The following is a 17,027-nucleotide window of genomic DNA, read 5'->3' as shown; positions in this document are numbered from 1 at the left end:
TTTGACAATTTTGACAATTTTGACAATTTTGACAATTTTGACAATTTTGACAATTTTGACAATTTTGACAATTTTGACAATTTTGACAATTTTGACAATTTTGACAATTTTGACAATTTTGACAATTTTGACAATTTTGACAATTTTGACAATTTTGACAATTTTGACAATTTTGACAATTTTGACAATTTTGACAATTTTGACAATTTTGACAATTTTGACAAATTTGACAATTTTGACATTTACGACAATTTTAACAATTTTGACAATTTCGACAATTTTGACAATTTTGACAATTTTGACAATTTTGACAATTTTGACAATTTTGACAATTTTGACAATTTTGACAATTTTGACAATTTTGACAATTTTGACAATTTTGACAATTTTGACAATTTTGACAATTTTGACAATTTTGACAATTTTGACAATTTTGACAATTCGGACAATTTTGACAATTTTGACAATTTTGACAATTTTGACAATTTTGACAATTTTGACAATTTTGACAATTTTGACAATTTTGACAATTTTGACAATTTTGACAATTTTGACAATTTTGACAATTTTGACAATTTTGACAATTTTGACAATTTTGACAATTTTGACAATTTTGACAATTTTGACAATTATGACAATTTTGACAATTTTGACAATTTTGACAATTTTGACAATTTTGACAATTTTGACAATTTTGACAATTTTGACAATTTTGACAATTTTGACAATTTTGACAATTTTGACAATTTTGACAATTTTGACAATTTTGACAATTTTGACAATTTTGACAATTTTGACAATTTTAACAATTTTGACAATTTTGACAATTTTGACAATTTTGACAATTTTGACAATTTTGACAATTTTGACAATTTTGACAATTTTGACAATTTTGACAATTTTGACAATTTTGACAATTTTGACAATTTTGACAATTTTGACAATTTTGACAATTTTGACAATTTTGACAATATTGACAATATTGACAATTTTGACAATTTTGACAGTTTTGACAATTTTGACAATTTTGACAATTTTGACAATTTTGACAATTTTGACAATTTTGACAATTTTGACAATTTTGACAATTTTGACAATTTTGACAATTTTGACAATTTTGACAATTTTGACAATTTTGACAATTTTGACAATTTTGACAGTTTTGACAGTTTTGACAATTTTGAGAACTTTGACAATTTTGACAATTTTGACAATTTTGACAATTTTGACAATTTTGACAATTTTGACAATTTTGACAATTTTGACAATTTTGACAATTTTGACAATTTTGACAATTTTGACAATTTTGACAATTTTGACAATTTTGACAATTTTGACAATTTTGACAATTTTGACAATTTTGACAATTTTGACAATTTTGACAATTTTGACAATTTTGACAATTTTGACAATTTTGACAATTTTGACAATTTTGACAATTTTGACAATTTTGACAATTTTGACAATTTTGACAATTTTGACAATTTTGACAATTTTGACAATTTTGACAATTTTGTCAATTTTGTCAATTTTGTCAATTTTGTCAATTTTGTCAATTTTGTCAATTTTGTCAATTTTGTCAATTTTGTCAATTTTGTCAATTTTGTCAATTTTGTCAATTTTGTCAATTTTGTCAATTTTGTCAATTTTGTCAATTTTGTCAATTTTGTCAATTTTGTCAATTTTGTCAATTTTGTCAATTTTGTCAATTTTGTCAATTTTGTCAATTTTGTCAATTTTGTCAATTTTGTCAATTTTGTCAATTTTGTCAATTTTGTCAATTTTGTCAATTTTGTCAATTTTGTCAATTTTGTCAGTTTTGTCAATTTTGTCAATTTTGTCAATTTTGTCAATTTTGTCAATTTTGTCAATTTTGTCAATTTTGTGAATTTTGTGAATTTTGTGAATTTTGTCAATTTTGTCAATTTTGTCAATTTTGACAATTTTGTCAATTTTGTCAATTTTGACAATTTTGTCAATTTTGTCAATTTTGTCAATTTTGTCAATTTTGACAATTTTGACAATTTTGACAATTTTGACAATTTTGACAATTTTGACAATTTTGACAATTTTGACAATTTTGACAATTTTGACAATTTTGACAATTTTGACAATTTTGACAATTTTGACAATTTTGACAATTTTGACAATTTTGACAATTTTGACAATTTTGTCAATTTTGACAATTTTGTCAATTTTGTCAATTTTGTCAATTTTGTCAATTTTGTCAATTTTGACAATTTTGACAATTTTGACAATTTTGACAATTTGGACAATTTTGACAATTTTGACAATTTTGTCAATTTTGACAATTTTGACAATTTTGACAATTTTGACAATTTTGACATTTAGTCAATTTTGTCAATTTTGTCAATTTTGACAATTTTGACAATTTTGACAATTTTGTCAATTTTGACAATTTTGACAATTTTGACAATTTTGACATTTTGGACAATTTTGAAAATTTTGACAATTTTGAAAAATTTTACAATTTTGACAATTTTGACAATTTTGACAATTTTGACAATTTTGACAATTTTGATAATTTTGACAATTTTGACAACTTTGACAATTTTGACAATTTTGACAATTTTGACAATTTTGACAATTTTGACAATTTTGACAATTTTGACAATTTTGACAATTTTGACAATTTTGACAATTTTGACAATTTTGACAATTTTGACAATTTTGACAATTTTGACAATTTTGACAATTTTGATAATTTTGAGAATTTTGTCAATTTTGTCTATTTGGTCAATTTTGTCAATTTTGTCAATTTTGTCAATTTTGTCATTTTGTCAATTTTGTCAATTTTGTCATTTTGGTCAATTTTGTCAATTTTGTCAATTTTGTCAATTTTGTCAATTTTGTCAATTTTGTCAATTTTGTCAATTTTGTCAATTTTGTCAATTTTGTCAATTTTGTCAATTTTGTCAATTTTGTCAATTTTGTCAATTTTGTCAATTTTGTCAATTTTGTCAATTTTGTCAATTTTGTCAATTTTGTCAATTTTGTCAATTTTGTCAATTTTGTCAATTTTGTCAATTTTGTCAATCTTGTCATTTTGGTCAATTTTGTCAATTTTGTCATTTTGGTCAATTTTGTCAATTTTGTCAATTTTGTCAATTTTGTCAATTTTGTCAATTTTGTCAATTTTGTCAATTTTGTCAATTTTGTCAATTTTGTCAATTTTGTCAATTTTGTCAATTTTGTCAATTTTGTCAATTTTGTCAATTTTGTCAATTTTGTCAATTTTGTCAATTTTGTCAATTTTGTCAATTTTGTCAATTTTGTCAATTTTGTCAATTTTGTCAATTTTGTCAATTTTGACAATTTTGTCAATTTTGTCAATTTTGTCAATTTTGTCAATTTTGTCAATTTTGACAATTTTGACAATTTTGACAATTTTGACAATTTTGACAATTTTGACAATTTTGACAATTTTGACAATTTTGACAATTTTGACAATTTTGACAATTTTGACAATTTTGACAATTTTGACAATTTTGACAATTTTGACAATTTTGACAATTTTGACAATTTTGACAATTTTGACAATTTTGACAATTTTGACAATTTTGACAATTTTGACAATTTTGACAATTTTGACAATTTTGACAATTTTGACAATTTTGACAATTTTGACAATTTTGACAATTTTGACAATTTTGACAATTTTGACAATTTTGACAATTTTGTCAATTTTGTCAATTTTGTCAATTTTGTCAAATTGGTCAATTTGGTAAATTTGGTCAATATTGTCATTTTTTTCAATTTTTTCAATCTTGTCTTTTTGTCAATTTTGTCAATTTCGTCAATTTTGTCAATTTTGTCAATTTTGTCAATTTTGTCAATTTTGTCAATTTTGTCAATTTTGTCAATTTTGTCAATTTTGTCAATTTTGTCAATTTTGTCAATTTTGTCAATTTTGTCAATTTTGTCAATTTTGTCAATTTTGTCAATTTTGTCAATTTTGTCAATTTTGTCAATTTTGTCAATTTTGTCAATTTTGTCAATTTTGTCAATTTTGTCAATTTTGTCAATTTTGTCAATTTTGTCAATTTTGTCAATTTAGTCAATTTAGTCAATTTAGTCAATTTTGTCAATTTTGTCAATTTTGTCAATTTTGTCAATTTTGTCAATTTTGTCAATTTTGTCAATTTTGTCAATTTTGTCAATTTTGTCAATTTTGTCAATTTTGTCAATTTTGTCAATTTTGTCAATTTTGTCAATTTTGTCAATTTTGTCAATTTTGTCAATTTTGTCAATTTTGTCAATTTTGTCAATTTTGTCAATTTTGTCAATTTTGTCAATTTTGTCAATTTTGTCAATTTTGACAATTTTGACAATTTTGACAATTTTGACAATTTTGACAATTTTGACAATTTTGACAATTTTGACAATTTTGACAATTTTGACAATTTTGACAATTTTGACAATTTTGACAATTTTGACAATTTTGACAATTTTGACAATTTTGACAATTTTGACAATTTTGACAATTTTGACAATTTTGACAATTTTGACAATTTTGACAATTTTGACAATTTTGACAATTTTGACAATTTTGACAATTTTGACAATTTTGACAATTTTGACAATTTTGACAATTTTGACAATTTTGACAATTTTGACAATTTTGACAATTTTGACAATTTTGACAATTTGGACAATTTTGACAATTTGACAATTTTGACAATTTTGACAATTTTGACAATTTTGACAATTTTGACAATTTTGACAATTTTGACAATTTTGACAATTTTGACAATTTTGACAATTTTGACAATTTTGACAATTTTGACAATTTTGACAATTTTGACAATTTTGACAATTTTGACAATTTTGACAATTTTGACAATTTTAACAATTTTGACAATTTTGACAATTATGACAATTTTGACAATTTTGACAATTTTGACAATTTTGACAATTTTGACAATTTTGACAATTTTGACAATTTTGACAATTTTGACAATTTTGACAATTTTGACAATTTTGACAATTTTGACAATTTTGACAATTTTGACAATTTTGACAATTTTGACAATTTTGACAATATTGACAATATTGACAATTTTGACAATTTTGACAGTTTTGACAATTTTGACAATTTTGACAATTTTGACAATTTTGACAATTTTGACAATTTTGACAATTTTGACAATTTTGACAATTTTGACAATTTTGACAATTTTGACAATTTTGACAATTTTGACAATTTTGACAGTTTTGACAGTTTTGACAATTTTGAGAACTTTGACAATTTTGACAATTTTGACAATTTTGACAATTTTGACAATTTTGACAATTTTGACAATTTTGACAATTTTGACAATTTTGACAATTTTGACAATTTTGACAATTTTGACAATTTTGACAATTTTGACAATTTTGACAATTTTGACAATTTTGACAATTTTGACAATTTTGACAATTTTGACAATTTTGACAATTTTGACAATTTTGACAATTTTGACAATTTTGACAATTTTGACAATTTTGACAATTTTGACAATTTTGACAATTTTGACAATTTTGACAATTTTGACAATTTTGACAATTTTGACAATTTTGACAATTTTGACAATTTTGACAATTTTGACAATTTTGACAATTTTGACAATTTTGACAATTTTGACAATTTTGACAATTTTGTCAATTTTGTCAATTTTGTCAATTTTGTCAATTTTGTCAATTTTGTCAATTTTGTCAATTTTGTCAATTTTGTCAATTTTGTCAATTTTGTCAATTTTGTCAATTTTGTCAATTTTGTCAATTTTGTCAATTTTGTCAATTTTGTCAATTTTGTCAATTTTGTCAATTTTGTCAATTTTGTCAATTTTGTCAATTTTGTCAATTTTGTCAATTTTGTCAATTTTGTCAATTTTGTCAATTTTGTCAATTTTGTCAATTTTGTCAATTTTGTCAATTTTGTCAATTTTGTCAATTTTGTCAATTTTGTCAATTTTGTCAATTTTGTCAATTTTGTCAGTTTTGTCAATTTTGTCAATTTTGTCAATTTTGTCAATTTTGTCAATTTTGTCAATTTTGTCAATTTTGTGAATTTTGTGAATTTTGTGAATTTTGTCAATTTTGTCAATTTTGTCAATTTTGACAATTTTGTCAATTTTGTCAATTTTGACAATTTTGTCAATTTTGTCAATTTTGTCAATTTTGTCAATTTTGACAATTTTGACAATTTTGACAATTTTGACAATTTTGACAATTTTGACAATTTTGACAATTTTGACAATTTTGACAATTTTGACAATTTTGACAATTTTGACAATTTTGACAATTTTGACAATTTTGACAATTTTGACAATTTTGACAATTTTGACAATTTTGTCAATTTTGACAATTTTGACAATTTTGACAATTTTGACAATTTTGACATTTTTGACAATTTTGAAAATTTTGACAATTTTGAAAATTTTGACAATTTTGAAAATTTTGACAATTTTGACAATTTTGACAATTTTGACAATTTTGACAATTTTGACAATTTTGTCAATTTTGTCAATTTTGTCAATTTTGTCAATTTTGTCAATTTTGTCAATTTTGTCAATTTTGTCAATTTTGTCAATTTTGTCAATTTTGTCAATTTTGTCAATTTTGTCAATTTTGACAATTTTGACAATTTTGACAATTTTGACAATTTTGACAATTTTGACAATTTTGACAATTTTGACAATTTTGACAATTTTGACAATTTTGACAATTTTGACAATTTTGACAATTTTGACAATTTTGACAATTTTGACAATTTTGACAATTTTGTCAATTTTGTCAATTTTGTCAATTTTGTCAATTTTGTCAATTTTGTCAATTTTGTCAATTTTGTCAATTTTGTCAATTTTGTCAATTTTGTCAATTTTGTCAATTTTGTCAATTTTGTCAATTTTGTCAATTTTGTCAATTTTGTCAATTTTGTCAATTTTGTCAATTTTGTCAATTTTGTCAATTTTGTGAATTTTGTGAATTTTGTGAATTTTGTGAATTTTGTCAATTTTGTCAATTTTGTCAATTTTGACAATTTTGTCAATTTTGTCAATTTTGTCAATTTTGACAATTTTGTCAATTTTGTCAATTTTGTCAATTTTGACAATTTTGACAATTTTGACAATTTTGACAATTTTGACAATTTTGACAATTTTGACAATTTTGACAATTTTGACAATTTTGACAATTTTGACAATTTTGACAATTTTGACAATTAGTCAATTTTGTCAATTTTGTAAACTTTGTCAATTTTGACAATTTTGACAATTTTGTCAATTTTGACAATTTTGACAATTTTGACAATTTTGACAATTTTGACATTTTTGACAATTTTGAAAATTTTGACAATTTTGAAAATTTTGACAATTTTGAAAATTTTGACAATTTTGACAATTTTGACAATTTTGACAATTTTGACAATTTTGACAATTTTGTCAATTTTGTCAATTTTGTCAATTTTGTCAATTTTGTCAATTTTGTCAATTTTGTCAATTTTGTCAATTTTGTCAATTTTGTCAATTTTGTCAATTTTGTCAATTTTGACAATTTTGACAATTTTGACAATTTTGACAATTTTGACAATTTTGACAATTTTGACAATTTTGACAATTTTGACAATTTTGACAATTTTGACAATTTTGACAATTTTGACAATTTTGACAATTTTGACAATTTTGACAATTTTGACAATTTTGACAATTTTGACAATTTTGACAATTTTGACAATTTTGACAATTTTGACAATTTTGACAATTTTGACAATTTTGACAATTTTGACAATTTTGACAATTTTGACAATTTTGACAATTTTGACAATTTTGACAATTTTGACAATTTTGATAATTTTGACAATTTTGACAATTTTGTCTATTTGGTCAATTTTGTCAATTTTGTCAATTTTGTCAATTTTGTCAATTTTGTCAATTTTGTCAATTTTGTCAATTTTGTCATTTTGGTCAATTTTGACAATTTTGACAATTTTGACAATTTTGACAAATTTGACAATTTTGACAATTTTGACAATTTTGACAATTTTGACAATTTTGACAATTTTGACAATTTTGACAATTTGACAATTTTGACAATTTTGACAATTTTGACAATTTTGACAATTTTGACAATTTTGACAATTTTGACAATTTTGACAATTTTGACAATTTTGACAATTTTGACAATTTTGACAATTTTGACAATTTTGACAATTTTGACAATTTTGACAATTTTGACAATTTTGACAATTTTGACAATTTTGACAATTTTGACAATTTTGACAATTTTGACAATTTTGACAATTTTGACAATTTTGACAATTTTGACAATTTTGAATATTTTGAATATTTTGACAATTTTGACAATTTTGACAATTTTGACAATTTTGACAATTTTGACAATTTTGACAATTTTGACAATTTTGACAATTTTGACAATTTTGACAATTTTGACAATTTTGACAATTTTGACAATTTTGACAATTTTGACAATTTTGACAATTTTGACAATTTTGACAATTTTGACAATTTTGACAATTTTGACAATTTTGACAATTTTGACAATTTTGACAATTTTGACAATTTTGACAATTTTGACAATTTTGACAATTTTGACAATTTTGACAATTTTGACAATTTTGACAATTTTGACAATTTTGACAATTTTGACAATTTTGACAATTTTGACAATTTTGACAATTTGACAATTTTGACAATTTCGACAATTTTGACAATTTTGACAATTTTGACAATTTTGACAATTTTGACAATTTTGACAATTTTGACAATTTTGACAATTTTGATAATTTTGACAATTTTGACAATTTTGACAATTTTGACAATACTGACAATTTTGACAATTTTGACAATTTTGACAATTTTGACAATTTTGACAATTTTGACAATTTTGACAATTTTGACAATTTAGACAATTTTGACAATTTTGACCATTTTGAAAATTTTGACAATTTTGACAATTTTGACAATTTTGACAATTTTGACAATTTTGACAATTTTGACAATTTTGACAGTTTTGACAATTTTGACAATTTTGACAATTTTGACAATTTTGACAATTTTGACAATTTTGACAATTTTGACAATTTTGACAATTTTGACAATTTTGACAATTTTGACAATTTTGACAATTTTGACAATTTTGACAATTTTGACAATTTTGTCAATTTTGACAATTTTGACAATTTTGACAATTTTGTCAATTTTGACAATTTTGTCAATTTTGTCAATTTTGTCAATTTTGTCAATTTTGTCAATTTTGTCAATTTTGTCAATTTTGTCAATTTTGTCAATTTTGTCAATTTTGTCATTTTTGTCAATTTGGTCAATTTTGTCAATTTGGTCAATTTTGTCAATTTTGTCAATTTTGTCAATTTTGTCAATTTTGTCAATTTTGTCAATTTTGTCAATTTTGTCAATTTTGTCAATTTTGTCAATTTTGTCAATTTTGTCAATTTTGTCAATTTTGTCAATTTTGTCAATTTTGTCAATTTTGTCAATTTTGTCAATTTTGTCAATTTTGTCAATTTTGTCAATTTTGTCAATTTTGTCATTTTTGTCAATTTGGTCAATTTTGTCAATTTGGTCAATTTGGTCAATTTTGTCAATTTTGTCAATTTTGTCAATTTTGTCAATCTTGTCAATTTTGTCAATTTTGTCAATTTTGTCAATTTTGTCAATTTTGTCAATTTTGTCAATTTTGTCAATTTTGTCAATTTTGTCAATTTTGTCAATTTTGTCAATTTTGTCAATTTTGTCAATTTTGTCAATTTTGTCAATTTTGTCAATTTTGTCAATTTTGTCAATTTTGTCAATTTTGTAAATATTGTCATCTTGGACATTGATCGAATTTTAATTACAAGTTTGATTGAGACTTCGGCTTATAGAAAATTATAATCCTGATCGAGACTTCTGCTTATGGAGAAACGTGGGATGACAAAAGAAAGAGGACTTGGCCTCAGGCCTGTTGGCCTCAGAATATCCAAGAGGATTATCTGCTGATAGAAAATGACAAAACGAGCTGTAAATTTATTTATTTTTGATAAATTGAGATTGCTGATAAATGTAGGAAGAGTTCAAAGACTCACTAAAGACTTCTCAAAACCGCTTTTCAGTAAAGTATTAGCGAGTGGCGCCGAATTTGTTTAATCGAAAAAGTAAAATGAGATGATCCTAAACTGAATGAATATTTTTTTCAAGAACACTAATTTGCTGTTCCAAAGTCAATCAAAATGTACTTACTTGTTCTTGTGCAGTTCCTTCTTGGAGACACAGACTGCGGTGTAGGCGTCTTCCAGCAGACAGAGCTCTTTCTTTTTGCAATTGAGTGGTTTGCACAGATCACCTGGAAGAAAAATGAAAAACGCAAAAAAAAAGATAAGTTAAAACTAATTTAAGGTAAAAACCGAGAGGAAATTGCAGTTTTCAATATTTATTTTTTTTGTCATCTGAAAAATGGCTTTCTCTCCCTCGGAATTCTGTCAAACTATTCAAGCTCAACAAGAGCCAAGGACATTGTTTAGCTCTAAAATTGTGCCTCTTGGAATGCAATTCGTAGTTGTCCAGCAACACGATGGATGATGGTTGCTCCATTTCCGGCCAATTGAGTTGGCAAACAAGATTATCCAGGGTTGGAAATGCGGAAAGCTTTTAGCGATGGCGTAATGCAATCGGAAGTAACGAAGTCATTCCAGGAATTCCTTGACAATGCGTCCGCAAAGTTGTAGCTGTTGAAGCTTTAATCTTAATCTTAATAATTTTCGAGCTCTCTGTCCTCTGTAAAAAAATCATTATTGTCATAAAATTAGTTGACAATTTAAAAAAATTAAAATCAGTTTTGGAATTAAAATATTATCAAAATGAGCTTTGAAAAATTTTCCGAACTGATCAAGTATGCGTTGAGTTCTTTCGTATTATTTGATCATATTTATGGTCAAACAAAACGAAGAACGCAACGCATTCTTGATTTGTTCGAAAAATATTTCAACATATTTTTATTTTAGAACTATTTTCAAGTTTTTCATAAATTTTGTCAACTAATTTTATGTCAATTTATAAATTTTTACAGTTGACTACATTTTGACCATTTCAATACTTTTAACAATCTTGATAAAGTTAAAAAATCAGACAGTTTCGAGATAATTTTGACAATTTTCTCAATTTAGACAATTTTTCAATTCTAGAAATTATAAAATTTTGACATTTAAAAAAATGACGATTCTTAAAATTTTTACAACTATAAAAAATTTGACAATTTTGAATGTTTGGCCAATAATTACAATTCTAATAATAACGACAACAACAACTTTCACAGTTTTGATCAAGGTATGTATACATAGGAGGAGTTACCGTTAGTCAAATTCCCGATTCAGCCATTTTGGCCATTTTGGTTTTGCAACTGCAAAGCTCGTGGAGTTTTTTTTTTTATCTACAAACCACTTATCAGCCGACAAAATATTCTTATGTTTATATTCAAACTCATTGAGCGCCCTGCGCACTCCTCGCCTACTTACTATGAAATTCGGAGAACCTTGTGTTTCTAAGAACCTTGGTTTCGATGTTTAAAATTTGATGATTTTGACGTTTGACAAACAACTGACAACTAGGTTAATTTTGACAGTTTTCAAGATGTTTTTGACACTTTCGACCTTTCCGGAAGTTTTGCACTTTTGTTATTTTTGACACTTTTAACATATTCATAATTTAGACATTTTGCGAATTTTTGAACATTTTTGACAGTTTTAAAAATTATTGACGAACTCGTCAATTGCAAAATCTGTCACTGCCTTTTTAGTAGGGAAAAGTTAAACCTATTCCAACTGGGATGGGCCGAAAACCGTTTTACTCGACCGACAGCATCAACTAAGAGCGCCAAAGTGGGGTGGCTCAATTTCATTATTCCATTACGACCTTCCCCAACTTGGGTATGATATATTTTTTTCCGTGTGGCCTCTGACCCGGTCGCTGGATGTCGCCGGCCAAGTTCCGCTGTCTGTCTCTGATCAAGCAAATGTGGCGGCTTGGCTTCGGTCGGCGCTGCCTGGTCCCTCGGCTACGATGCGCCATCCATAGAACAATATTATGAATAAATTTGCATAATTTCCCATCAACCGCCATCAGGGCCGGCAAGTGGTGTCGGAGTCCGGCAAACATCAGAACCTGGCCCGGAAGATTGGGAATGGTGCATTGGGGAAGCTGCCGGGTACCGGATCTGCAGCAGGGTTGGTTGCTGGGGGTGGACATGGTCGTTTGGAGTTGGAGTGCCAGGAAAAGTTGGAACCTCACTCACATCTCATCAGGTCCGACCGGGGAATATCATCGGTGACAATTTCGAGCTGTCTACCCGAGGGCCGCGCCGCCACCGCCGACCGGTGGATTTTTCGGTATTCGAGAGTGGATAGTTTTCCGGTGACACATTCTAACGATGGAGCTGTTAAAGTTCCAAATGTCCCAGATACATTCATGCCAGAAACAATCTGAATGTGTTCATTACTGGCTGCCAGGGAAGAGAGAAAGTCCTCGGGGGAAATTCTGCCAATAAAAAGTATTTGAGAGCGCTTGTATCAGAGGTGTTTTGACGGAATAGCTGCCATAATCAGGAGCACAAACATAACACATTGTTGGTGAACAAAGTTTTCGAGAGTTCAATTAACATTTACAGAAATAAGAAAATCGTCGAAGTCAGTTCAGATTCGAAAATTATGTATTAGAAATTAAACCTATGATTAATATTAACACTTTAAAGTCCAACTTCTTTTTCACGCGTTGGGAGGCCCAAGATTTGATAATTCACAAAACATGGTGAAAATTTCTTAAAATAAAGCAAATCGCAAATCACTAGATTCCGTTTTTGAGAAGTTTACAGAAATAAAGTGATCAAAGTTCCCCAGTTTAGCAAAATGAGCAAAAATCAAACATTTAAAAAAAATTTCGATAAAAATACAAAATTATCATCACTTACATGTGATTGAAGCTTTTCAACCAACATTCCTTAAGTTTGAATTTTAATTCCAGAATCTCTTGATACTGAGACACTTTTCCACGATATTATCTGTCTTATTTTTTCCAACTTTCTCATTTGTGCGTCATTTCAGGTAGAAACTAGCACTCCTCAGCTACAAAAAGAAAAAAAAAACGAGTACTCCACAAGAAAGAAGACAGCTCGCATTTAAATAATGGCACCGAACCGTCACACTTCAGCACCATCGGTGGCAAATCATAATAAAACCACTCAAATCAACGGAGAGAATTTAGCATTTGAATTTCATATCAGCAATCATCTAGCACTCCCAAGATTCAGGAAACCCCCCCGATAATCCACCCCAAGAACTAAAACCACAACGCGACCTCGCAAAACGCAACCGGGCGTAAAAATTTGAGTCATACAGGAGCCGCCATACGTGTATGTATCAGCAGGACTGTGTATGTATGTAGTTCGACTTTGCTTCTTAACCCCTTACCATACCTCGCCATCCTCGTCTTTCTAAGTTTGAGTTCAAGCAAGATTGTCCCGACAATATTTACCAACGTTCATTAGCGAAACATGACGAAACCCGCGATGGGAAACCGTGTGATTTCTCCTGCTGTGTATTTATAAGGTTGCCAAATTCTGACAATTCGAGCTGAACGTATCTCTGCACAGAGAAAAAATCCTTCTCAAAATCAGTTAATTGTTCATCAAAATGTAGTTGAATATTTTGCATTGAACTATGGATATAATAGATTCTAGAATATACATTTCTAATTGACCATTTGCAATTAACTATAAATAAAACACATTGACTACAATTGCATGGTTGGTTCTAGGCATTCATCTACATAACCAGTCAATTCAACTATATTTTTATGATTGATTGTTCTTTTGTCTGTCTGCCTGGAGGCCAAGGCCAGGTGGATGTGAACGCTTGGATAACTAACTACCACTGATGGTCTACTCTCTTCGTGGGTTTGGACCTCAAGAGACAACCACGGTAGAGATGCCAACTCTTTTTCAAAAAAGTCTGGAACATTATGAAAAAATTGTAGAAAAGTCTGCATAGCGTATTTTGTAGGACTTTTTTTTGATCACCCATAATATGGCCCACATAATAATCACACTGTGTTACACATTGATGTGTTTGCCATCTATTAATACCTTGGAGTTTTGTGCTAAAAGGGGCAGTTTTAAATATGTGTTTGCGAAATTCCCATTATAAATATCTATCAAACACTTTTCGATTACAATTTTTTGGCCATTTTTTCATGATAATCTTTCCATTTTTTTTTATTTTGTAGAACAATCACGTTCAAAGCCAAAAGTCTGAAATTGTCTGGAAGAATTGTCCAAAGTCTGGAAGTCTGAAAATCTATGAAAATGTCTGACGGAAGTCCAAAAATTCTGGAAGATCCAGAAAAATCTGGAAAGTTGACATCACTGAACCACGTTTGACCGAAATCATAACTCTTTCAGGAGGTTTCTGAGAAGAACCGATTGTGGCAGCTGGACCAGCTGGCAGTAAGATGTCGGAGCGAAGTACAGAAGAAAAACTAGACACTCTGTCGAATTACAATTCTTTTTTATCTCTCTATACTTATCTACCTACTATTATTTACACTTCATATTTACACATTCTGTCACTTCCGTCCCATCTCAACGGTTTGGTGATTTGATGTCGAATGACGAATCGCGGGAGAGCTCGAATTTTTATATTTTGGCGGGCTGCTGCACGCTGATTGCCTGAAAACTCTCCCCTCTTCTCTCGCGCTCTTCTTTTAACTTTTAGTCCGCCCGTCGGACTTAACATCTATCATATTTATAGTTGAATCAATCATATTATTGGATCTACCAACCTAAGGGTCCGGTGTCGATTGTCGGACGCATAGGGCTGAGATAAAAGATCTCCTCTGCTGGCGATCCGGATCCAGCGTCTTCACTGTGGATTGCCAGCTGTGGAGATCTTTAATCTCAGCTCTAAGCGTCGGAAAATTGGCGTCGCACCCTTAGAACTAAGCGGCTCCTGCCAGCGAAGTCCAAGATGGCAGCCCAATCGCAGGTAGGAACCAAAGGCTTATAACCTACTGCTCCTGATAAATCAAGAAATAATCATATTCTTTAAAGTAACTGATTTTTCTAAGTACTGTATAATGCATTAAATCAACCATAAAATTATAGTTGATTCGACTATTTGTACTGTTGATGACATAAAATCTACCATAGACGTATAGTTGACCAGAAAAATGATTGAACATAAGTGGAATATTGTTGAAATTACTATTCTTCTTTTTCCTTGTCAAATTTGAAAAATCAATTTCGATTTGCAGTTTAATAAACCTTACATATTGAAACTCAAATCTTGGCAAACAAAAACCCTACCTCTTCTTTAAAATTGGTTTTTATTAGGGCGTGTATCTAAACAAGTTCACTATTACTAATCACTTTTATAATAAAAAAATCGTTTATTTCTTTATAAATTTTATGCAGATACGAAATATTCTTCAAGAAACCGATTTAAGCCTCGATTTAATTTTGTGTTTCTTGTTCTTCAAATCCACATTAAAAAGGGTTTTGATAAGTAACACAAGATAAAAAAATTAACATTTTTCTGAGGGCAAATAATTTAACAGCTAATTTGGTTCTCTGAAGCTTTTGAAAACAGGTAAAAACTATTTAAGAAAATTCTGCACTATTCATCAACATTTCATCAACTTCTCTAAGGTTCCAAGTAATTTTGACACCCGCAAAAAAAAATATAAATATTTGATAGATCTCATCAAAGATGGTCACTGTATGCTCTACGTCAAGTTAGCCCCTTCAATTTTTTGGGTATCAGTGATTTGCTGTGTGCTGCCAGTTTATAGACTGTATATGCATTGACACCGATGTATGTAAAATGTTCTCTTTTATTCTATCATCTATCATCTATCAATCATCTATCTGAAATCGCATCCACGAAAGTCAGAACAAATAATATTTTCTATTTGTTTATTTTTTCCAATTCTGTGAAAACATAGATTTTAGCGAAATTTTAAAGAAGTATCAACTATACAGAATTCAAGATATTTTTTAAAGCATAAATCAAATTGCTTTGCAGATTACAACAAATTTGTTATATGAAATTATTGTTTTAAACTTTTTTCAGTAATGTCAGATTGTAGTATATAATTGTAGTCTTTCAAAATTTTGAAAATCTGCGGAATTTTTCTTTTTAAGACCATGCATCAGCATCATTATCAGAATATTATCCCTTATTTAAAAAGTATAATAAAAGTACAAAATCACTTTTTTTCCCTTCATGTAGATTTGTTTGTTGATCAGGCATCAATAATAAATTTTACTCTACACTGATTCATTTTTAATCTCATAAATTACATATCACCAAAACTAGGGATGATTGACAATACGCCAAAATCTTCCAAATCAATAATCAAAACATAAGCACCAAAAACTTATCAATTCTCTCCATATTATATTTAAATTAAACGATGATAACTAACATTGTAAGTTTTATTTATCGACCTTATCGGTTAAAGTTATATTCTTTTAGCAAGAACATTTCAAGTTTATGAATAAGAAAATTCATACCGAAAATGAGCGAGTAGAATTTGATAAGAAGCATTTTCGACATGTGACGAATTTTCACACCTCTTGGAGCGAATTTTCATTTTAATCATCTTGAAATGTTTTTACTAAAACAACATAACTTTCACCGATTTATCCGATAAATTGAATTCACATTTTATTGTTGAAATATTTATAATAATTTTGTCTTCGATATTCACCACAGAATTTTTGTTGCTCTGCGAACATAATCTTCTGTGCATAAATTTAGATGTTTAATAAGAAAAAATTAGTTTCTACGCTTCATCCTTTCCAGGACCCAATTTTCCGATTGACGGCGACAAAATATTCAGAGCTTAAAATTTTAAACTTTAATTGGGCTTGAAACGTATCACTGATTTAAAAGCTAATTTTTTTTTAATGTTTTGATTCATCTTTTTGGAATCGATTTTGAAAAATGATAAAAAAAACACAAA

The 17,027-nt window shown here is 27.8% G+C and overlaps 1 protein-coding gene across 1 annotated transcript in view; it reads right to left on the bottom strand.

The window, feature by feature from the left end:
* The window catches only part of LOC129742071 (proteoglycan Cow), a 445,000-nt gene that overhangs the window by 100,812 nt on the left and 327,161 nt on the right, over positions 1–17,027 (bottom strand). The window contains exon 3 of the mRNA XM_055733918.1: positions 10,257–10,359. Coding sequence (XP_055589893.1) covers positions 10,257–10,359 — 103 coding nt within the window. The remainder of the gene's footprint in view (positions 1–10,256; positions 10,360–17,027) is intronic.

This window comes from Uranotaenia lowii, chromosome 1, assembly GCF_029784155.1.
Source record: "Uranotaenia lowii strain MFRU-FL chromosome 1, ASM2978415v1, whole genome shotgun sequence".
NCBI lineage: Eukaryota > Metazoa > Arthropoda > Insecta > Diptera > Culicidae > Uranotaenia > Uranotaenia lowii.
Note: the sequence above shows the minus strand (reverse complement) of the source record. Positions and strands in the feature narration are given on the sequence as shown.